The 24,476-nt window shown below is 50.0% G+C and overlaps 2 protein-coding genes across 6 annotated transcripts in view; both read left to right on the forward strand.

The window, feature by feature from the left end:
- The window catches only part of THADA (THADA armadillo repeat containing), a 315,670-nt gene extending 297,700 nt beyond the window's left edge, over positions 1 to 17,970 (forward strand). For all 5 annotated transcript variants that reach the window (XM_060309158.1, XM_060309159.2, XM_030857806.2 and 2 more), the window contains 2 exons: positions 14,084 to 14,253; positions 15,305 to 17,970. In XM_060309158.1, the coding sequence (XP_060165141.1) occupies positions 14,084 to 14,253; positions 15,305 to 15,697 (563 nt within the window). In that variant the 3' untranslated portion in view covers positions 15,698 to 17,970. The remainder of the gene's footprint in view (positions 1 to 14,083; positions 14,254 to 15,304) is intronic.
- Positions 17,971 to 19,668: 1,698 nt separating this feature from the next.
- Positions 19,669 to 24,101, forward strand: ZFP36L2 (ZFP36 ring finger protein like 2). The gene is made up of 2 exons (XM_030857812.3): positions 19,669 to 20,190; positions 20,715 to 24,101. The coding sequence occupies exons 1-2, from the start codon at positions 20,140 to 20,142 to the stop codon at positions 22,146 to 22,148; spliced, it is 1,485 nt and encodes a 494-aa protein (XP_030713672.1). The 5' UTR covers positions 19,669 to 20,139; the 3' UTR covers positions 22,149 to 24,101.
- Positions 24,102 to 24,476: the final 375 nt, after the last annotated feature.

Here is a 24,476-nt window from a genome sequence, read left to right on the forward strand (position 1 = left end):
AAATAAATAAATTTTTAAAAAAATCACTTTGTGAGTTTAGGAGTTGTGTATACCTTGATTCGCTCATTATATTACCATGGACTGTCTTGGTTCCGTTTAGAGCAGTAAAAGCCTGGGAATGAGGAGAGGATACTATAAGGGAGCTTTCTGGATTCTGGATAAAGGCTGGGAGGTGATAGTGGGAAGGTTCTCAGGAGAGAAAAATTGCCATCCTGGATGTTTCTGATTTCAAATTTCTAGTCTTCAGATACACTTCCGGACCATCCTCATCCACTACCTTCCATATCCCACCAGTGTGTTTGGGGGAGCTGGGCAGCCCCCCATCTGGAGCTGTGTGCTGTGTCCCGGGCCTGGACTGGACACATCTTCCGGGGAGCTCTGGCTCTTGGCACAGCGCCTTGTGCTCACAACAGCTGTGCTGAAATGAATCAGTCATTTGGTTTCTTCCTCTCTCCCACCTCAAGCCCTGAATAAGCTGAAAGGGTTGAGGATGGGAGTGGGAAACCAGGGAGGAGTATGAGGGAGTGCGCTGAGGGCCAGAGAAGCCTCAGGAAGAACTCAGAAGGAGCTGGTCAGTCCTAAGAGCTCAGGCTGAGAAGAAATTCCCTGTAAGAGAAAGAAATTCTAATAGTGAAATCAACTAAAGAAATCTAGAGTGACTTCAAGGAAAGGGAAAAGAGAAATTGCAAGATCCAAGCCGGTGAATAAGGAATGTGGAATGTGCCTGCAGAGCTGCTGAACTCTGCCCAGGCAGAGGAAGAGGCTGATGGAGGAAGCAATCTCAGGTTGCCCAGCTTCCCCCCGCCCCCAAGAGGGCTCCCCAATCTATAGGCATCCTCATTGTACCCCATCTCCATCAAAGGCTCTCCTGCCTGCCCTCACTGGCTCACTGGGCAGGGGCAGGGAGAGAGGGGTCAGATTGCCCCTTCCAGGAGGAGCACTTTGGGGTGAGTGACCATGTAGAGAGGAATAAAGTGCACAAGGCGCTCAGTTTCCACGAAGAGGTGGAGGTGATCGCCCGCTTTGGGAAGCTCAACAGAGTGAAATCACCAAGGAGCAGGCCAAGTGCAAGGGAAGTGCTAGAGAGGGCCCAGCTCATCTGGGGACAAGAGGCTGCCTTAGCACCCCACGCAGGAAGGGAGTGCTGGCGTGATCTATCCTCACTGAACAGAGGAATGCCAAGTGTGGGCCCAACGCTGTCATTCAGAGCATCTCTGGTCTGGATCCAGCTCATCCGTCACCCTGTGGCCTCTTCACACACCAGGGCCCCAGGGGCACGCCTTGGTTATCCTGCTCTGGAACAGCCACGGACAAAGTCCACGTGTGCCTTACTCTTCCCCGCTGACCTTGGGAGGTCACCACAAGAAATGGGACAGAGTGTTGCACACAAAACTGCAGTCCCTTGGAAAGGTGGAGAGCTGGTGGGTGCCACTCCCTCCTCCTCAGATTGCAAGCCTCTAGGAGAACCAGGTCTTTTCCACAGTGTTGTTGCCTGAGGGTGATATTTGTTTGAATTCATTTCTTATTCTTTGGTGTGGTTAGAAGTGAACAAAGGCAAGTATTTTTATAAGCTTTGAGCCAAGTGAACTATTAACCAGCTGTAATTTAATTTATCAACCCCTTTTTGGTGAAGTATGGCCCTACTGAATAAGAAGTGCACACTTTTTAACTCTTAGGAAATGCTGACTTGTTTTCATTCATGTAGGCTGTATCCATTTTTAAAACCGGGAGGGAGGGGAAATATACGTATATATATTTACCCAGTGATTTGAGGTGTGCCCACATTTTTTAAATTATAGTTTTTTTAACCTTAAAAATAAAGGTGTTTTTTTTTAAATATATCTTTTCTTTAGAATGAAAACAAAGGATTTGCTGCATTATCTCTGGTTTCATGATAGGTCACCGGGAAAAATGTTTGCATCAGGCACGTGACTATACCTGTGGGGATCTCAGTCTTTGGGAGCTGGGTCTACAGGAACTTTTGGGAACCCAGATCATTTGTTCCATATGAAAATAGCTAGAAAATCAAGAAAAAGCAAATTACTAATATTTGAAAGATTTTTTTTTTTCCCCAAGTATTTTTAGAATTTCAAATGATGGTCTTTTTATCCTTTCCCTCCAGAACTGGAAAATTTTTCCACTGCCGAACAGAAAGGGCTCTGTAGCAGGCTGTTCATCTCACGTGGCTGCTTTCCACCTGTTGTCACCTCTCTGCCCAGAGAGCTGGTGGGGGTAAAGCTAGGGATTGCCTTCCAGAAAAGGGGGGTGCCTCCTCCTCTGCCCCAGGTGGAGACCCAGGCCTCTGGTTCCTGATGAACACTGAAGAGCTCCATCCCTCCCTCCATGTGTTTACTTCAAGAGACTTCACTGAAGGGACTCTTTGCAGTTGTGCAAGGTTGTGGGTAGGGTTAAAGCAGGGTTTCTCAGCCTCTGCACTGTCAACATTTTGGAGAAGGGATTGTCCTGGGCATTGTAGGATGGTTAGCAGCCTCCCCGGCCTCTACCCACCAATGCCAGTAGCACCACCTCCTCTGAATTGTGACAACCAAAAATGTCTCCAGATATTGGCAGATGTCCCCTGGGGGTAACATGTCGAGGTTGAGAACTGCCAGGTGAAGGGAGGCACTTAGAGACCAGCAGCGGTAGGAAACTACCACTGCCCCTAGCACCCTGCAGCTGAGAGCAGAGGGACTGAGGTTACAGAACCCAGTGGGAGCTGAGTTAGGGGTTACAGCCACTGCCAGAACCTTGGCAACTTGCAGGGAAGGATACAGGAAAGAAACACCCAACTTCTCTCTCTTCCTGCCTTCCAAAATCTCAGTGTTCCCTCCCTATTAGAAGAATCTAGGTAGAAGCCACGTGGCAAGGAAACTTGGGTTGATCCATGGAGATCAAATTCCTGGGGCACTGAGCGGGATAGAGAAGGACAAAGAATGGGTCCGGGGGTGGGAGGTGGGGGGTGGCAAACAGGAAATAATCAGTTTATTCATCCATCCATCTTTTCATTCAACATTTATAGGTAGCTTAGCAGAATGGTCCCGAATACAGGCTCTGGAGTCAGACAAGCCTGTATCTGGGTTTGTGTCTGGCCCTACCACTTACAACCTGCGTGATCTTGAAAGAGTAAGTTCTCTAAACCTCAACAGCCTTAAATGTAAAGTGACAACAATAATCCTGTCTCCACGTGTGACCGGACTCTTGGCGATCTTGAGGTTTTCCCATTGGGGAAACTCAACAAAGCCCTAAGTCACTTGCTTTAGTACAAGACTCTAGTCAAGTGCCAAGTGAATGGTATCTGCTGTGTGCCCACTGCTATCTCATGGGTGATCCCAGGAAAAGGAGAGACATGGGGCTCAGCCATGGAATGCATTTCCTCACCATCTGTGAACACATTGGATACAGGTACGAGCAGAGACAGGTCACAGTGGGACCACAGGACTTGAGTTGGGTGCTGAGGGATGAGTAGGCCTGGCTAAGTCAAGATGAGGAAGAAGATCCATCGCCCAGAAGGAATGATGAGGAAATCAAAGCCGTGAGAGGTGGAGGGAGAGGGAAGGCCCAGCAAGCAGTGGGGGGATGTGAGGAGAGAGCTTTGTTCGAGGGTCTCAGTGTTCTCGTCTGTACAGGTAAGGGGCTGGCTGGAGGCCAGCTGCCCTCCTGGGTACCCTAGTGTAGGCGCCACAAGCCTGCATGCCTGCAGGGGTGAGGTGGGAGGCAGTAGGGCCAGACAGGGCACACACATGCCTCCTACAGGGCATGGCCACTGCTCTGCTCCAAGCAGCTGTTAAGTCGCAGTAAAACACAGGCATAGAGACATCAGGTTCTAATTTTCTGAATTTTCCAAAGATGCTAGGCATTTGGATTTTTATGAGAAATCTGATTTTTAGAAAACCATGTGAGCTGTACCAAACTTGTGTGAGGACCCAGCCGTCCATTTGCACTGCTGCCTGGTACTTCCGCTGGGTCCCGTAGGGCCTGGGAACCCTGGAGCCCCGGTGTGTGTTTGGTTGCCTCTATGTGTATGGTCTTTTTGGTTTTTGTTAATAAGTTTATTTATTTATTTATTTTTGCCTGTGTTGGATCTTCGTTGCTGTGTGCGGGCTTTCTCTAGTTGTGGCGAGCAGGGGCTACTCTTCATTGCGGTGCATGAGATTCTCATTGAGGTGGCTTCTCTTTGTTGTGAAGCACGGGCTCCAGGTGTGTGGGCTTCAGTAGTTGTGGCACGTGGGTTCAGTAGTTGTGGCTCACGGGGCTCTAAAGCGCAGGCTCGGTAGTTGTGGTGCACGGGGCTTAGTTGCTCCACACCATGTGGGATCTTCCCGGACCAGAGCTTGAACCCGTGTCCACTGCACTGGCAGGCAGATTCTTCACCACTGCGCCACCAGGGAAGTCCTACGTGTACGGTCTTTTATACAGTGGTTTTCAGGGCTTAAAAAACAAAAAGAAGAAACAGAAGTAGGAGGAGGAAGAGGGGTCCACCTGGGCCAGCTGAAGTCTGAGTTCCCAGCCAGACTTAGTACCATGGCCAAGAGGGAGTGAGGGGAGGGGCTGACTCATCCAGGGCACGACGTAGATCCGTGAGTGCGTGGGCAGTGGTCTCAGTGCCTGCTGGGCTGCCCTTGGGAGCATCGACTGGCACATTCGCATCTTCTTTGATGAAATTTTCAAAACATTCAGCTAAAGAACAGAGACTAATACTGCGAATACCCATGTTCCCCGACCCAGACTTCCTGCTGGGCTCATCAGAGCTGCTGGAGGGGCCACCTCTCTCCATTCCTTAGGACAGACCTTCCTCTGGGTCATCTGTCTCAGGTCAGGGTCATCTGGGAGCTCTGTTTCATGGTAAAGTAAGTCTGAGATGATGACCTTTGATGGATTAGGAAATCCTCTCACTGACCGCAATGCCTGGAGATCCCACCTCTGAGCCCTGGCTCCGAGGGCCCTGGGGAGCGGAGAGCCTCGGCTCTAGGGGTAGAGGGTCAGCAGGGGTAGAGGGTCAGAGGGTCAGGCAGTGAGGTTCCTGGAGACCCTGCAAGAGTTGAATGGCAGAGTCAGCAGCTGAACCAGCTTCGGTTCCACACTTGTTTCTCATGACTAGTTAAAATACAGGCTCTTGCCCTGCTGAGGGGGATGTGCAGGAATCTGTGGAGAAGACTGGAAGTGATGAAGTTGTCTGGAAACAGCTTAGTGAAACCTTAAAATATTTTCACTCACAAAAAAAGAAGCACAGTTGTACTCGCTCAACTCTGCCCCCGCAAGCCTGCTCTAGGCCGTCTGCCCCTCCATCTTCACCTCCAGCTCCCCCAAACCCCCCTCTTCAGCAGGCAGGTCTAATCTCCCTGCACCTCGTTTTCATCCCAGCTATGCTTGGCCCCTGCCTGCCCGAGTTTCCCCTCCGTGAAGCTCCCCCTCCTCCCACTCCCCACTTTTTCCTCCTTCCATTGCTGCTAGTAATGGCATAATTAGTCCCTGTCATGCACCATCTTGGACTACTTCCTAGCACTTCATAGGTGTCAGCTCGCCTCTGACTAAACTATCTGCTCTCTGAGAGAAGGGCCTGGAATTTTCCTCATGTTTCTCACAGTCCGCCCTCCCTCCCAGCCCCCTATCTGGTGATCGATAAATACTTGTGGGGAGATAAAAGCTTGAATTGATGGGTAAATGGGTGGGGGGAGCAGAGAGTTGGTTGGGTGGCAGGGTTGAGGGATTTCCCACAAATGCCTGAAACAGGATTCTCCAGAGCTGGTGGCAGGGAGAATCCAACCCATCACCATTTGCTCAGCATTTCCTGGGCTGACTTGACCTCTCTTGGGAAGGACTGGGAAGGAGGCTTGACCAATGGCCTTGGTCTAGAAGGCATCTCCCCCATGATACTTTAGAATCAGACGGTAGGTTTCTAATCCATGGTCTGAATTGGTTTCTAAGGCTGGCAACATAGAAAAAATCTATGTCGGCACTTTTCGTTTTAATCAGTACAGTTGAAAATGACCTCAAAGCCTGTGACTTGCTTGTCTACCTGCCTAGAAATGATCCCTTCTCTTAGTCAGGGGACACAGGCTGGGACTTTGAGTGGATCCAGCACACTGCGTGAAGCCTGCACTTCAGCTCCCAGCCCCAAGGTGGGCCTCTTCATGGAGGTGGGGAAGAAGACCGCAGGGGAGCAAGTAGGAGTTTCTGGTCCCCAGGGTCCGCCTTGGCAAGAGAGCCCTGATGTGGCTGGAGCAGTAGCAAGAGGAAGTCTACGCGGCAGCAGCCCTGCATCCTCTTGTCTGCTGCCCTCCACTGCAATCCAAGCGAGTTATTCATTCTCAAGGAGGAAAGCACAGGATTAACCAGTTCTAAACGCTCATCTGCTGGGTTTCCAACTCGCTTCCAAGTGACGGAGTGTTGATCCAGTCTGCCTTGCACTGGCCCCCACAGACATGAGTGTGTGCCAGCACCCCTTTCCCGCTTGAAGCGCTCCCAGAGGGGGCTTGCCTTAGCTACGTAGCCAGTGGGGGAGAGTCTAGGAGACGATTTTTCCCCCCGCACTGACGTCTCCCCTCCCCTGACTCCTGCAGCTCTTGGGATCCAGACCACTCCATGGAGCACCTGATTCCTTACTGTTGCCTGAGTGTTAGCCTGACCTTCCGATCTAGACCACCAGCTTCCTGAGGACAGCACATGTCAGCCACTTGCTTTGCTTTCCCACAGTACTTAGCACAGCACCGGCCCCAGAGCAGACCATCAGCACCTGTTTCCTGACTATATGGTAAAGGGCCAGGCAGAGTCCCAGCTCCTCCCGGAAGTCTTCTCGAGCCTCCTCTCCACCTTCTGACCCAACCATTCACCTCTGCAGAGTCCTCCAGCACCTGAGGCCTGGACCCCACAAGCAAGCTTGAGGGCTCTAGACATTTGACTCCTTTCCAGGCAGGCCCTGTGGCCAGGCTTCCTCCCAGCAACTGGAACTAACTTGGGCACATAGCAGAGTTTCTTTTTTAACATAATAGTTTTACTGAGATATACCATACACATACCATACAAGTCACCCATTTAAAGAGTATGATTCAGTGTTTTTTATCATACTCATAGACTTATGCAACCGTCAGCACGAACAATTTTAGAATATTTTCATCACTCCAAAAAGAAATCCCACAACCTACCCTTGGTTCCTCCGTATTCGTTTCCTGTGGCTGCTGTAACAAATGACCACAAACTTGGTGGTTTAAAACACCACCAATTTATCGTCTCAGTTCTAGAGGCCAGAAGTCTGAAATTAAGGTGTCAGCAGGGCCACACTCCCTCTGCAGGCTCTAGGGAAGAATCCGGCCCTTGCCTCTTCCAGCTTCCGGAGGCTGTCACCATTTCTGTGCTTGCATCACTCCAGCCTCTGCCTCTGTCCTCACGTCACCTTCTCCTCTGTGTGTCTTCCTATGTACATCTAGTGTCAAACCTCCCCCTGCCCCTCTCTTATTAGGACAACTGTGATGGCATCTAGGGACCACCCAGATCATCCAAGATTATCTCCTCATCTCAGTATCGGGCTCAACTTAGTCACAGCTCCAAAGACCCTTTATCCAAGTAAAGTAACATTCACAGGGTCCGGGGACTTGACATAGATATCTTTTGGGAGGCCACTTTTCAGCCTTCCACACTCTCCATGCCCCCCAGCCCAGATGTAATGCATATAGCATAAAATACATCAAGTTAAAGTGTGCATATGTACAAATTTCAGTATATCCATAAGGTTGTACAACCATCACCACTATCTGATTCGAGAACATTTTCATCAACTCAAAAAGAAACAATGTATCTATCAGCAGTCATTCCTTATTCTCCAACCCCTGGCAACCACTAGTCTACTTTCTGTCTCTATGATTTGCCTGTTCTGGACATTTTGTATGGGTGGAATCATACAATATGTGGTCTTCTGTGTCTGGCTTCTTTCACTTAGCATGTTTTCAGGGTTCGTCTGTGTTGTAGCATGTATCAATGCTTCATTCCTTTTTATAGCTGAATAATATTCCATTGCATGGATGTACCACATTTCATTTATGCATTCATTGGTTCATGAACGTTTTGGTTGTTTCCACTTACTGGCTTTTATGAATAATGCTCTTATTAACATTCATGTACACATTTCTGTGTGGACATACGTTCTTTTTACTTCTCTTAGTTATATGCTTAAGAGCAGGAGAGACTTTGAGACTGTTTTCCAAAGTGGCTGCACCATTGTACATTCCTACCAGCAATATGTGAGAGTTTTAATTTCTTTACATCGTCACCAAAACTTAGTATTTATCTTTTTTATTAAAGTTATACTAGTAGGTATGAAGTGGTTTCTCATTGTAGTTTTGATTTGTCTTTCCCTGATGGTTAATGATGCTAAGTATCTTTTCATGTACTTATTGGTCAGATAAACAAGACGAAAAGACAACCCACAGAATGGGAGAAAATATTTGCAAATGAAGCAATGAACAAAGGATTAATCTCCAAAATATACAAACAGCTCATGCAGCTCAGTATCAAAAAAAAAAAAAAAAACCAATCAAAAAATGGGCAGACAACCTAAATAGACATTTCACCAAAGAAGACGTACAGATGGGCAAGAGGCACATGAAAAGATGCTTAGCATCACTAATTATTCAAGAAATGCAAATCAAAACTACAATGAGGTATCACCTCACACTGGTCAGGATGGCCATCATCAAAAAATCTACAAACAGTAAATGCTGGAGAGGATGCGGAGAAAAGGGAACCCTCTTGCACTGTTGATGGGAATGTAAATTGATACAGCCACTGTGGAGAACAGTATGGAGGTTCCTTAAAAAACTAAAAACAGAACTACCATACTACACAGCAATCCCACTACTGGGCATATACCCTGAGAAAACCATAATTCAAAGAGAGTCATGTACCACAATGTTCATTGCAGCACTATTTACAAGAGCCAGGACATGGAAACAACCTAAATGTCCATCGACAGATGAATGGATAAAGAAGATGTGGTACATATATATAGTGGAACATTAGCCATAAAAAGAAATGAAATTGGGTCATTTGTAGAGATGTGGATGGATCTAGAGTCTGTCATACAGAGCGAAGTAAGTCAGAAAGAGAAAAACAAATATCATATATTAACGCATATATGTGGAATCTAGAAAAATGGCACAGATGAACCTATTTGCAGGGCAGGAATAGAAACACAGACGTAGAGAATGGACATGTGGACACGGAGGGGAAGGGGAGGGTAGGATGAACTGGGAGATTACGTTTGACATAAATACACTACCATGTGTAAAGTAGATAGCTCGTGGGAAGCTGCTGGATAGCACAGGGAGCTCAACTCGGTGCTCTGTGATGACCTAGATGGGTGGGATGGGGGAGGGAGGGAGGTCCAAGGGGGAGGGGACATATGTACACATATAGCTGATCCACTTCACTGTACAGCAGAAACTAACACAACATTGTAAAGCAATTATACTCCAATAATAAAAAAGAAACTTAGTATCTATCTTGTTAAAGTTATGCTAGTAGGTATGAAATAGTTTCTCATTGTGGTTTTGATTTGTATTTCCCTGATGGTTAATGATGCTAAGTATCTTTTCATGTGCTTATTGGTCATTTGTATATCTTTTCTGGAGAAATGTCTATTCAGACCCTTTGCATAGGTTTTAACTGGGTTATTTGTCTTTTTATTATTGGGTTTTAAGAGTTTTTATGTATTTTAGATACAAATCCCTTGTATGTTCTCCAATTCTGTGAGTTTTTTTGCATTCTTAATGATGTCCTTTGAAGTACAAAAGTTTTCAATTTTGATGAAGTCTAATTTTTTTGCTTGTGCTTTTTTTTTTTTTTTTTGTGGTACGTGGGCCTCTCACCGCTGTGGCCTCTCCTGCTGCAGAGCACAGGCTCCGGACGCACAGGCTCAGCGGTCATGTCCCACGGGCCCAGCCGCTCCGCAGCATGTGGGATCCTCCCGGACCGGGGCACGAACCCGTGTCCCCTGCATCGGCAGGTGGACTCCCAACCACTGTGCCACCAGGGAAGCCCCCAGCCAGTTGTTTAACACCCTTGTCGAAAATCAATTGACTGTAATTGTGAGAGTTTATTTCTGGACACTCAGTTCTATTCCATTGATCTATATTATGTCTATCCTTATGCCAGTTTTGAAATTGGGAAGTATGAGTCCTCCAGTTTTGTTGTATTTTTCCAGATTGTTTTGGCTGTTCTGGACACACAACAGATTCTTCCGACACACTTGTTGCTTGGTCACTTGCTTTCTTGCTTCCTCGATGGACCTGCAGGCCTGTGAGAGCTTGGCTGGCCTGCGTGGTTAAGTGAAAAATTCCTCCCCCTACTCTTCAGCCTCCCCTTCAGAAGGCATTTGGCCAGTAGAGATCTGGGCTGTTCTGGCTGAGCTGTCTTCATCCAGGGCAAGGTAGAAAAAGAGGGAACTTGGTGAGGTGCATCTGGCCCCTCAAGCAGGTCTAAATCCAACTAATCCTGCCCTCACCCCCAACCCAGTGTCCCTTCCCCATCTCTCCTCACCTTGCAGGGTCAGTGTTTGGATGGTTATAATTCTAGTAGATTTCACTTCCAGCCAACTCACCAGCTCTCCTCTTGTGCTTCTGTCATTCCTGTCACTCTCCTGCCACTTCCTAAGCATGATGCACAGCAAAATGGTGCAGGGTGGAGAATGTGTGTCGTGTCAGGTGGGGCAGGTGCATCCGTCTGGCCTTCCTGGTGGCATCTCTGGTCACCTCCAAGTGTTCTTCATGGACCCAGCAGGAATGTTGCCTGAGCTGCAGGCACTGGTTTTGCTGGTGGATGAAACTGTTTTCTTCCCTATGGGGCTTTCAGTCCTTGCCTTAAGGAGACAAAAAGAAGGGGTGGGGGGAAAACGGGTGAATCAGAGGGCAGGTTTTTCTGGAAGATTTCAAGATAAGCTGACCTGCTGCTGGTGCCACAATACTGAGGACTTACAGCTTTGACCCTTTTTTTCAAAATATGGCCCCTTAGCCGGGAGCTCTTTTTCATGAATAAAAGTGATAAAACTGAGTCTGACTTATTCATCTCCATGGGTTACTGGGAGTGTTTCTCCATGGCTTCCCTGCAGGGGGGGTTGGCCTATGACTGAGGGAGACCTAGCTCAGTGCCACCACTGCTAACTGTGCAAACTTGGACCTGTTACCCAACCTCTGTGAGCACAACTTCCTTGTTTGTTAAATAAGGGTACCTCCCTCCTGGTGGTAGGAGCAATAAGAGTTCAAATAGAAGGAAAGTGTAAAGAAAAAAAAGTGTAAAAAAAAAATTAAAAAATAAAAAAAATAAGGAAAGTGTTCGTTATTATCAACGTATTGCTTGCTTTCTTTGTGGCAGTCCCTGTGTTAGTATTCAAACCAAATCAAGTGGGGTAAAGGAAGAGATTTCATGATCTCTAGAGCCATAAACTGGAATGTTTTGAGCATCTGCTATGTGTTTAATTGTATGCTGATCTTCATGTGTATTTTCAGTTCTTTGAGGTTTGAAAGATGCCGATTAATGGTATCTCTTCCCCATACAGACTCTAAACCAGTTGAGAACTACACAGGGGAGTCAGTAGAGATAAAAGTAGAGATTGTATTATAGGTGAAGGCTGGACCAACACATGGCTCACACCGACAGCTAAAATGTACCTTCACGCCTCCCCCCAACTTTTTCTGTTTCCCAGTTTGAAGCCTGATTCTAGGCTGCAGAGCCTAAGGGGCAGGTGTCCTGAGGGACTGATTTGGGGCTCTGAGGATAGTAACGTTGATCCTTTGGCTGCTTCCGTGAGTCACGGGCTCTATGTAGTGCTGGCCCTGCTGGAGGTTCACCAACTCTGTTTATCTCACCAGGAAGACCTACATCTCTGGAATGTTGGTGCTAATCCTCCAAATCTGCGCTCTGCATGCACCATGAAACTTGTTGTCAATTCCGGTTTCTTTATAGCCACTTAAAGCTCTCTGACTGTACGCAAGTGAGTTAACGTATCTGTGCCTGGATTCCTCATCTGTGAAGTAGGGATGGTAATACCCAACCCAAAGGATGCTGAAGGACTGGAGAGAAAGGACTTGCTTAGGGAATGGCACCTAATAGGTCCACTAAGCCTGGTTCAACGCCCTGGGGAGCTCAGCTTTCCATTCCAGACTCTGAGGCTTCTCCCTGTGTGCTGAGCAAGTCTCTTTGGGGGCCAAATGGTCACGGACAGGTCTGTGGGCTGGAGTGGAGATGTGGATTTGAGAAAGATGAGGTCTCAGTAGAAGTGTGTCATTGAAAGACAAGCATTGGTGTATGGATGCGTCCATAGAGATTTATTGTCTGTGCGGTGGGATTTCAGTCCTACGTTTCAGGCCTCCTCCGGGTTGGGGGTGGGAGACACGGGGTTGTTAGCAGAAATGTCAACACCCTGAGCCTCCCTTCAAACCCGTATTTAGGACTGTCTAAGGCAAAATGGTGAAGTAAGCAATGGTTTCCCCAAGGCACCCACTTCCTCTTTCTGCACCCCATTCGACTCTTTTAGCGCCCTTCCTCCAGCCAGCTAAGAAAATGAGTCTCTGAAAAACGATTTCACGCTAACAGAGGGCCACAGAATGTGAGCTAATCCCAGCACCCCCCCCCCCGTCACCGGCCTGTGAACTACCGACAGCTTTTACATTTTTAAATGGTTGGAAAAAATCAAAAGAGGAATATTATTTTGTGAAACAAAAATTACATGAAAGTCAAATTTTATTGTAACATAAATAAAGTTTTATTGGAACCTAGCCACAACCATTTGCTTACATATTGTCTATGGCTGCTTTCAGTCAGAGACCGTAAGACTCCCAAAGTCTAAAATATTTACCTTCTGGCCCTTTAAGAAAAAGTTTGCTGATGCCCTGCTCTAAGATGTTAGAGAGTTAATGTGTTATGTGCTCAGTAGGATTTGGTTCAGAGGAAGGGACAAAGCAATGGAGTTCAGGCGTTGTCGGCAGGCCTGCACAGGAGACGCTGGGTGGGAAGCTTTTGTGATATCCTTCCAGTTAGAAGGGCTGAGGGGAGATAGATGTCTAGTCTTGTAGGTGGGGCTGTGCTTCTGTCCACACTGGGATAGGGGGCATGGAAATGGTGGGATTCAGGCCTATGACTCATTCTAGCTGCACAGACAGCAGGATTCAGGAGTGGATTAATAACTCTTAGTGAGCGTATCCCACTATTCCACCAGCTTCCCTGCCAGGCTAGTGGCAGTGATTTTCCTTTTTTTTTTTTGGCTGTGTTGGGTCTTCGTTGCTGCGCACAGGCTTTCTCTAGTTGTGGCGAGCGGTGGCTACTCTTCGTTGCGGTGCGCAGGCTTCTCATTGCGGTGGCTTCTCTTCTTGCGGAGCACGGGCTCTAGGTGGGCGGGCTTCAGTAGCTGCAGCACGCGGGCTCAAAAGTTGTGGCACACAGGCCCTAGAGTGCACGGGCTTCAGTAGTTGTGGCGCGTGGGCACAGTAGTTGCAGCGTGCAGGCTCTAGGGCGTGCAGGCATCAGTAGTTGTGGCGCACAGGCTCAGTAGTTGTGGCTCCCGGGCTCTAGAGCACAGGCTCAGTAGTTGTGGTGCACAAGCTTAGTTGCTCCATGGCATGTGGGACCTTTCCGGAGCAGGGATCAAGCCCGTATCCCCTGCATTGGTAAGGCAGATTCTTTTGGGGTTTTTTTTAGTTAATTAATTAATTTTCATTTATTTATTTATTTATTTATTTATTTATTTATTTATTAATGGCTGTGGTGGCTTCTCTTTGTTGCTCAGCACGGGCTCTAGGTGCATGGGCTTCAGCAGTTGTAGCATGCAGGCTCAGTAGTTGTGGCTCGCAGGCTCTAGAGCACAGGCTCAGTAGTTGGCACGCACGGGCTTAGTTGCTCCGTGGCATGTGGGATCTTTCTGGACCAGGGCTCGAACCCGTGCCCGCTGCATTGGCAGGCAGATCCTTAACCACTGTGCCACCAGGGAAGTCCCTGGCAGTGATCTTACCTGAAGCCTTTAACGTTCCTGGAGTCCTGCACAGCCTCCCCAGTTGGCCCTGAGCAGCACATTCATGGTTCACCTCTCTCATTTCCACAGAATTTGCCTTCTGCCGGGTGGACGCCTCCATCGCACTGGATCTGGCCCTGGCTGTGCTGTGTGACCTGCTCCAGCAGTGGGACCAGCTGGCCCCTGGACTCCCAGTCCTGCTAGGATGGCTGTTGGGGGAGGGTGATGACGTCACGGTCTGTGTGGAGAGCATGCATCAGGTAATCCTGGGGTGTCTGGGCAGTGGAGGTGGGTGGGAGTGATCCTACACCCACCAGGTGCAGCACTTCCAGGCTTACACGGGCCTGATGTGCCTGCTGAAAGCGTGCTTCTGGGTGCTCAGATTACAGAGCGGCAAGCAATTAGGGAGTCTCCAAATGGCCCCAGCAGCCCGCGGGTGCTGCTGGGGCAGCTCTCGTGCTGGCCTGTGGAGTTCCAACGGTAAGCCCCTTGGAAGAGGCCCCTTGGAAGTTGAGAGTTTAACTATGGAGGATGCTTATTCGTCAACACTGGAGTGACCAGGGGCTCCCCATGGTTAGGTTTGAAGGTGAAACACTTCCAGAGAATCAGGTTCCTTCCAGGGTCTCTGCTGCTTGAAGAAAACTATGAGCCCCTCCAGGTGGGGGTCAGTCAACAGATAGGGAAACTGAGGACCCAGATAAGCAGGAAAAGCGTCTTGGGAACTGAAATTCCTCTCTGCCAGTGTCTGACTCAGCTGGCCTTCTTGGCATCCCCGGCAGGCCAAGAGTTCAAAAAGCAGCCTGTTTATGGGAAATTAGGAGACAAGATAAAGTGTCTGTGATAAAATGACCTTGAAAATCCCCAGCATTATAGAAATTTGGTTTCATACTGAGAGACTAGTGTCTCGTGTTTGTCAGTTCTTTGCTCTTTGCTGCTCAGATCTCCCTTCCTCCCTCCTCTCTGATTTCTAGATGCACCTTCAGGTCTAGGGCCCCCTCCTGTGTTGAGGTCCCCTTTTCAGCACCAAGCCCCCAAAATATCTTGGCTGAGAACCACAAACACATCTTTATCAAAGGTCATGTTAAGTCTGGGGGAAAAAAATTTCTCTCCAGTGGAGAAGTACGAGTGAAGATAGAAGGTGACCTTCAAGGCTGCAAGTGCTGTGTGTACAGGGGTGTTGACAGGCGAGAGTGAGCCCTCTGTCAGGTGGGGAGGGGACACACTGCTTCTGCATCTGCCAGGACTCTGTTCTGGACTGGGGCCAGTCAGCATCCCTGTAAGGTTGACTTTTGGCTTTTTCATCGGACTTAGGTGGAAGACTACCTGTTTGAAAAAACAGAAGTCAACTTTTGGGCTGAGACCCTGATCTTCATGAAATACCTCTACAAGCACCTCTTCCGCCTCCTCTCCAAGTCCAGCTGGCGTCCCCTCAGCCCCGAGAGGCTCTGTCATCTTCAGAGGACAGCGTCAGAGCAATGCCACCTCCTTTCCCAGCTCTTCAGAGAGCTGCCACCAGCTGCTGAGTTTTTGAAGACGGCGGAGTTCACAAGACTGCGCATTCGGGAGGAAAGGGCTTTGGCTTGCCTGAGGTTACTGGCGTTTCTGGAAGGAAAGGAAGGGGAAGACACCCCAGTTCTCAGGGCTTTGGACTCTCCTGCAGCAGGGAATCAGTTAACTCTTCCAAGAACAGAAACGGCTTGTTGAAGAAAGACGACTTGTGGGGTTGGGGGTAGGGTGGATTGTTCCCCCAGTCAATCTGCAGGAAAATGTTGAACAGAAACTTAAGCGTCTTCTCCCCTTCACAACTCCCCCACTTCTGTGAGTCTAGTCTTCTGTCCTACAGAGGACTTTTTCTTCAGTTCAGTCATTCAAGGCAGCCTCGTTTATTGCAGCTACTGTAGGACGTGAGGCTACCGCGTTGAATATTGACTCTGTTCCCAGGTGCAGGCCACCTGCAGGCCTGAATTAGCCTTTTTCATCCCCCAGGACCTCCAGTGTCCAACCAGAGCCGGCCTACATTTTTCTCTGAATTGACTACACAGAGTTGGGTTTTAACACATGATTTTCCCCCCCTTTTCTGGCTAGTTGTGGGAGCTGGATTAGTTGGCAAACAGCCCACTTGGTCAGAATTCCAAATTTTATTCGATTTTAGCAAAGGCAGAAATATATTCCAAATGTTGGATCCTGGGAGAATTAAGGATCGACTTCATACAAATAATTTTGTTTTTACTGTCTGCATGTTTAAGCCTTCAGTGACCTACACATGCCATCCTAATTATTAAAAGAGCCATTAAGAGCTCCTACCCCCCTCTCCCCACCGTAAAAAGTATCTGTGCTATTGTTAGGAAAACAGATTCACCACCCAGTGAAATCATAGACTCTTGGCTGTTAGAAGGAACCTGGGGAAAGGAGAGTCAGAATAAATGACTTATTTGATGCCTACACTGTTTACTGTCATTTTCTTGGTGGCAGTAACAAGAAGATTCTTATTTAAGATGCCAGAAAACTTCTATCCATTTCAGTGATTTAACCTGGAAACCTTAAAGGTTTTCTGCTTTTCTAAGTCCAGCCCTCCCCTCTTTCTCAGACACCCAGCAGGTGTCGCTCTTGCATACGTTTTGCTGCTAGTTTTGTTTTCCACTGGCTTACCGGTTTTAATTTATAATTTCAGAGTGAAGTGTTACCCAAAGACAGTTATCTTGAAATTCATAGCTTGGATGGGTCATAGCCTCATCCACATTCATTTTTCATCCTAGTTATCTGAAAGAACCATTTCAGTAATCCTATGTACACTTGGCCCAGCTTTTTAGGGTCTGTAAATACATTTAAATACTTCTCAGGTGAGCAATCAGAATTATTTTATTGATGTTTGAGGGTCTGGAGGGGCAGTTTAGAGGGGAGAGGGTTTGATATGATCATTTCCTACTACAGAAAGACTTATATTTCAAATATAATTTGTTTCTCTTTGAAAGAAAACCACCTAACACTAAAAAATAGAGCCTACTAGAAGAATAGAGAAAGGTCTGTGTAGGAAGAAGTAAGGAAAGAAGTTAACTTAGTGTCCAAAGTTTTGCCCTAAAGAGAAAGGAAATTCCCTGGTGGTTTTGCACTATTCAGCTCAAAATGTGTTTTCTGTGATCCTGAATTAATAACCTGGTTAGGCATCTGTGTAGCCCACACTTGATGGAAAGTTGCCAACTGAACATTTCTTTTTGTTCTGAGAAGACGTGGCTGGTGAGAAGTCAGGGAATTGGCACAATGTGGTGATAACCATGGTAGAATAATTATGAAACCGGCTCCAGCAAAGCCCAGCTCACTGGAAAAGGCCAGCATTCCTTTTTTCTCCATTTAAAATGAAATAAAAGCAGTTACATAATAATAAAAATATTTTCTACCAGCAGGTACTCTGTACCAAAGCATGTACCATACCATGTTTACATGTTAGCTCCAAAGTCCTTCTACCAAGCCTGCAAAGTGGGTGTTCTCATAGCTGTTGAGAATTACCCCAGATTTTGATCTTGGCTGGTTGTAGCCAGCCTGAGAGCACAGGAGAGACAGATGTTTCCACTGGTTTTTGTATCTGAAATCTTGTCACTGACCTCCAATAGCACTGGTGAGGGAAATTGCTGTTTCACACTTTCCTGATGCATTCCCACGGGAAACTCAGAATACCCCACTGTCAGGGCCATCCTCAGACTCTTGTGCTGTGGTTCATTTCAACAAAGAACAAAACAGCATCAGGGTTCTTGGGTATTCTAGGCTGTAAGTGTCAGCCATGGTTGCCCAGCCTTGTCTAGGGGCCAGTATAGGCCGGGTGGCAAAAGTGAAGCAGTCACATCTTCTGAGGTCACTGCCCTTGGCTCCAAGCTCGAGGGTCCAAGATTTGGTGACCCCTCAGCTCTGCATTCACGATTCTGTAGACCTCCACCCATCTGGCCATACTCCAGAGGCCTGGCTTTCTCCATTTTTATGCTTTGTCAATTTGTTTTAATAAATAAGATGGAGTATACTTATCTTTTAAAAACCTTAACAGATAACTCATTTGCACCTTGACAAAGGTGAGAGATGAGTAAAGCAGGAATTATCTTAGTTTTACAAAGAAACCCAGGGGCCAAAGTGATTTTGTGATTTGCCTGAAATCACATGGCTTATAAGGGACAGGGCCTGAACTCCAGCCCTGTGTTTCCGATCCTGAAGTCCTTGCAGCCCTATGCTGACTCTAGCTCTCTGGGTGGGTGAGGAGTGCAGCAATGGGCTCTGCGTGCAAGCTGAACTCTAAAGAGGTTTCCTGAGTGACAGGCCTGGCTCATTCCCTCCCAGGGTAGCTGAGAGAGGGAATGAGCGCCGCCGAATGGAAGTAAGCACAAGGAAACAGCCAGAAACAAGATCAACTGGGCAAGGGGGCGTGGGTCTCAGGAGCTTCTTTCCCTGGCGGGTACTGGACCTTCCAACTTAGGCCCAATTACAACCTAGGCTGCCAGGTGTGCGAAATCATGGGCCCCGCTCCAGCTTTTTTGGCAGCATATCCGTAGACGCGGAGTGAGAAGTGTCCTGGACCGGACTCCAGATCTGCCCCAGTGGGGCTGACAGTGGCCTTAGCTGCACTGGGCGCTAGGCGGGGGTGTCTGCCCCGTACCCGGAGGGCGCCGTTGGCAAAGAGCATTTCCCAACGCGGGCTTTTGGGGTGTGGGGCTGGCAAGAGAAGGAAACCGGGGCGAGCCCACCAGGCGCATCCTCGGTGCCTAGCCCAGCCTGGCTGCGGGTCGGCCTCAGCCGGAGCCCCCAGCCCACAACGAGTTAAGGCGGGGCGCGGCGCCCTCAACGGCCCGGGAGTTAAGGGGCTAGGAGGGCGCGCCAGGCCAAGGCTGCGGCGGGAGGGCGGGAGCCTCGGCTGGCAGCTGTACCACAACCCCCAGGAGGGCAGGGGAAAGCCGGACAGACCAGCAGACGGACGAGGCGTTGGGAAGTGCCTCCATGCCTGCGCGGCTCTCCTGGCCTTTCCTCCCGTCCTCCCAGCCGGCTCCCCCGCCCGGGACGCCCCGCGCCACTCCGCGCCTTTGGCCCTGGCTCAAGGTCTTGTGATGTGATTAGCAAAGCCAGCGCCTTGTCCTCAGACACTCAGCCCTGCCCGGCAGGGCTCGGCGCTCAAGCCCTGTTTACTGCAGGCTGGGCGGGAAGAGGGGCGGAGGAACCGGCCCAGGCTCCTCCGGGCGAGACTGCCTGCCCTGGCAGCCTCCCGCGTGGCCGCTCCGGCCCCACCCCCACCGCGTCTCCACGTGCAGTCGGGATGGAGCCACTACCGGTCAGACTCGGGCCCAGAGTCCCCGCGCCCCGGCCGGAGCTCCCTTAGCAAAAACAGCCGGGCCGCGCGGACGGTTGCAATGATCTTGCATTTTGCAATTCCCGCGCCCAGTATAAAACCGAGGGTGGGAGAGAAAAGCTCCGCAATTTCGCCTAGCAGGACCGGGCGGGGAAAGACACGTCCAGGGCTGCAGAAACCCGGCCACGTTAAATGTGCTGGGGATTTCCAACAGTACAGCCCCAAAGGAGTGGAGCCGTACCTTCCCGCCGCCACCCAGCAGCACCCATCTGGGCCGAGCTCTCCACGCCGCCCCGGGCGCCCCAGCGGCCAGCCCCGCCCCGAGGCCTCTCCGCCCCCTCCCCCAGAGGAAAAAAATTGGCGGCGGCCAATGGGAGGCCAGGAAGGCGCCTGACGTCCGCAGGCCGGCGGGCGGCGTTGCCTGGAGACCCCGGCGGGGTCAGCCTTCTGTCCCCTCCCCGCGGCAGGCCCGCCCCGCCGCTGCCGCGCTCCGGGGCTCTATATAGGGCGCGCGCTCTCGGGCGGCTGAGTTCCAACAGTCCGCGAGCTGCAGTCGGCTCCGCGCGGGGGGGGGCGGGCCGGGCACCCCGGGGCGCGGAGGAGCGCTCTAGCTTCACTCTCCTCTCCCCCCACTCTGCACTCCCGGGCACCCTCAAACCAGTTCAAGCTGCTGCCCCCGCTCCCTCTTTTCTGGCCCCCCGCAAACTTTCGGTCCCTCCCCCGCCCCTCGCCCGTTATTCGTCGTGGCTCAAGCCCGGCCGCGCCGCCCCGAGGGCTCCTCCGGACCTCCCAGCCTGCAGCTCCGACCATTACAGGATCCAGAAACATGTCGACCACACTTCTGTCCGCCTTCTACGATATCGACTTCTTGTGCAAGGTACGCGGAGGAGAAGGGAGGGAAGAGGACGGGCAAGGAGGAAGCCCTTGGAGTTTTCAGGCTTGGCCTTCTGTCCTCGGCTTTGGGGGTCCTCTTCCCTCCTTGACTTTTTGGGCTTGGGAAAAATGCCGGAGTTTGCAATGTGTGCTCGAACCTTGTGGACGGGGAGAAGGAGCGGGGAGGAAGGGCAGGAGGGAGTCGCTGTAGCTGTTTAGTTTGTCCGCAGCCGACCACAGCCACGCTTGCCCGGGGCTTCCCGGACGGGGTTTGCGCCGCCCAGGCCGGCGGCCCACGACTGAGGATCACATGTCGCAACCCAGCGCGGCCTAGGGTGGAGAGTCCGGCTCCTCCCAACGCAAACTTGATTCTTGTGCGCGTGTAAGGGTGGAGGTTGGGGGCCGAGTCGAGATCCGAAAAAAAAAAAGAATTGGAGGGCTGGAAGTGGTTCTTCTGCAGCTCACCCCAACGCATCCCTCTCCTCTTCCCACTTTTCATCCCTTCCCCGCTACCCTCCTTTTTGGCAGACGGAGAAGTCCCTGGCCAACCTCAATCTGAACAACATGCTGGACAAGAAGGCGGTGGGGACACCCGTGGCCGCCGCCCCCAGCTCGGGCTTCACGCCGGGCTTCCTCCGTCGGCACTCAGCCAGCAACCTGCACGCGCTCGCCCACCCCGCGCCTAGCCCCGGCAGCTGCTCGCCCAAGTTCCCGGGCGCAGCTAACGGCAGCAGCTGCGGCAGCGCGGCGGCGGGCGGGCCAGCCTCCTACGGCACCCTTAAGGAGCCGTCGGGGGGCGGCGGCACGGCCCTGCTGAACAAGGAGAACAAATTCCGGGACCGCTCGTTCAGCGACAACGGCGAGCGCAGCCAGCACCTCCTCCACCTGCAGCAGCAGCAGCAGAAGGGGGGAGGCGGCTCCCAGATCAACTCAACGCGCTACAAAACTGAGCTGTGCCGGCCTTTCGAGGAGAGCGGCACGTGCAAGTACGGCGAAAAGTGCCAGTTCGCGCATGGCTTCCACGAGCTGCGCAGTCTGACGCGGCACCCCAAATACAAGACGGAGCTGTGCCGCACCTTCCACACCATCGGCTTCTGCCCCTATGGGCCGCGCTGCCACTTCATCCACAACGCCGATGAGCGGCGGCCCGCGCCGTCGGGGGGTGCCTCTGGGGACCTGCGCACCTTCAGCGCCCGCGACGCGCTGCACCTGGGCTTCCCGCGGGAGCCGCGGCCCAAGCTGCACCACAGCCTCAGCTTCTCGGGCTTCCCGTCGGGCCACCACCAGCCCCCGGGGGGCCTGGAGTCGCCCCTGCTGCTCGACAGCCCCACGTCGCGCACGCCGCCGCCACCCTCCTGCTCCTCGGCTTCGTCTTGCTCCTCGTCCGCTTCGTCTTGCTCCTCGGCCTCGGCTGCCTCCACGCCCTCGGGCGCCCCGACGTGCTGTGCCTCTGCGGCGGCAGCGGCCGCGGCCGCGCTGCTGTACGGCACCGGGGGCGCCGAGGACCTGCTCGCGCCGGGCGCGCCCTGCGCCACCTGCTCGTCGGCCTCGTGCGCCAACAACGCCTTCGCCTTCGGCCCGGAGCTGAGCAGCCTCATCACACCTCTCGCCATCCAGACCCACAACTTCGCCGCCGTGGCCGCCGCCGCCTACTATCGCAGCCAGCAGCAGCAGCAGCAGGGCCTAGTGCCCCCCGCGCAGCCCCCGGCGCCGCCCAGCGCGCCCCTCCCTGCCAGCGCCGCCGCGCCGCCCTCGCCGCCCTTCAGCTTCCAGCTGCCACGCCGCCTGTCCGAGTCGCCCGTGTTCGACGCGCCTCCTAGTCCCCCGGACTCACTGTCTGACCGCGACAGCTACTTGAGCGGCTCTCTGAGCTCGGGCAGCCTCAGCGGCTCTGAGTCCCCCAGCCTCGACCCCGGCCGCCGCCTGCCCATCTTCAGCCGCCTCTCCATCTCCGACGACTGAGGCAAGAGGGCGCTAGTGAGGAGGAGGAAGGGAAGGTCGTTCTGGGGGTGTTGGAGGGCGCCCCTGCAGTCGCGCCCCTGCTAGGGGCAGGGAGGCTCGGGAGTGTGGGGGGCTGACCTCGGCCACAAGCAGACTGCAGGCCGCACCGAGCACTTGGACTCGAACTTGTGTGCCGGGAGGGGCCCCCACTCCTCCCCTTTCGGTTTCCTCTTGTTTTGTTTTGTTTTTTATTATTATTTTTATTATTATTACGAAGTTTCATTCTTGTTGAGCGAAAAAAAGCCTACGAACTTTTTGTATTGAACAAAATATTCACAACAGAGCAGTTGTGATGCGAATAGAACAAAAACCAAACACAAACTTTTTTAGGTCTCCGATGAGTTTGGGACTTTAGGAAAAATCAACCCGGCACCAGCAGCTACCAACCACCATTCCATATCTTCACTTGCAAAGCATTAGTTACAGTCCAGATGTGGGGACTCTTATCTTGAGAGAGGTTCCTAATTGTCTCAGACCAGTGTAAACAAACAAGCCAGCCAACACCTTGCTAAACCTATAAGCTTTTAGAATCCAATATTCTGCCAAGAATATGCCTTGATAGTAGACCTCAGCTCCATGGGTGTTTTTTGTTTTTTAACAAAGTTATATATGTCTGGAAGAAAAAAAACCTTGCATTCCAAAGTTTCATACTGGTTCCTGGTTTCATTGCCACCACTTAGTGGATGTTTAAGTTAGAACCGTTTTGTCTGCTCTTTCTGGAAGCCTTGGGCAGAGCTTAGTTTGTAATTGTTGGGGAATAACTGCTGAATTTTTAGCTGTTTTGAGTTGATTCGCACCACTGCACCACAACTCAATATGAAAAAACTATTTAACTTATTTATTATCTTGTGAAAAGTATACATTGAAAATTTTGTTCATACTGTATTTATCAAGTATGATGAAAAGCAATAGATATATATTCTTTTATTATGTTAAATTATGATTGCCATTATTAATCGGCAAAATGTGGAGTGTATGTTCTTTTCACAGTAATATATGCCTTTTGTAACTTCACTTGGTTATTTTATTGTAAATGAGTAAAAAAAATTCTTAATTTAAGAGATTGTATGTAATATTTATTTCATTAATTTCTTTCCTTGTTTACGTAAATTTTGAAAGATTGCATGGTTTCTTTACGGAAATCTTATCTTGATGCTGTGGAAGTAGTTTGAGGAATATCTTATGAGTTTTTCTTAGAATGTATCATGGTTGTAGCCCATCCAACTTTAAAAGAAAAAAAGTGACCACATACTTTGCAATCAGGCTTACATGTGGCATGCTTTTCTCATTCCATCTTTATAAATCAGCAGAAAATGGTTTTTGTTTGCTTATTCCACCAGTTCTACTGTGACATACTCTGCATATAAAGACATGTAGCAATAATGGGGGGGGAGGGTAATCTCACAGTGCCTTTGGAAGGGCCAGAACTTGCCTTAAATCTTCCTCAACCAAATAAGTATTTTGTCTATTAGTGCTTGAGAGAATTTGAATGTAGGATGGGTTCAACTGCACAAAAGGAAAAGATTTTTACCACTTTTTTTTTATATAGCTATAAAGTGAAGAGGCCACCTCTTAGTGCTAAAATGATATGTAGTACATGAATATGCCTTGTTTAATTACAGAAAATTCCAAAACTTGTACTTTTTTTTTTTTTTTCCGTGTGGAAAGGCAGGAATGCTTTCCTGGACAGCGGATGAATGAGCAGTAGATGTAGTTTGTTTGTACGTAGGTACAGTTGGAGCACTATGTATGTATGTATTCTGGACTACTTTGACAGAAGTAGGTATTTGAATGTAACAAGGTTAAGTCAACTTGAGTTGTAATATATTTGGGGAATCAGTTCACTACAAATTGTGACTGTAAACATTGTACTGTAAATGTTTTGTAGTTTTCCCCCAATAAAACTTTTGGGAAAAAAAGGTATTGATCTGTAAGATAGCTTCCTTTTTTAAATGGGAGTATCTAGGTTTGTACCTTCTCACCGCTGTCAGGCATTACCCAGGTCTTAGAGGGATTGGGGGGGGCTAGGGTTCAGAGAGCTGGCAGAGCCAGAGTTCAGAAGAGCCTGTCCCCCTATATATTTTATATACAAGTTCTTTTAGCTGAAAGAAAGTAATTTGGACCGTCAAGGGCATTAGTTAGCTGTTCTCTTTGGTAATAAGATGCATCCCCGTGTTGGCTGACTGGTGGCTGGGCCTGGTTGGGAGGCCTGAGGCGTGGGGCCTGCCTGTGAGTCACCAAGCAGATCACGTGTCTGCAGTGGCAGCTGAAGGTCTGATTTTTTTTTTT

This window comes from Globicephala melas, chromosome 12 (genome assembly GCF_963455315.2).
Source record: "Globicephala melas chromosome 12, mGloMel1.2, whole genome shotgun sequence".
NCBI lineage: Eukaryota > Metazoa > Chordata > Mammalia > Artiodactyla > Delphinidae > Globicephala > Globicephala melas.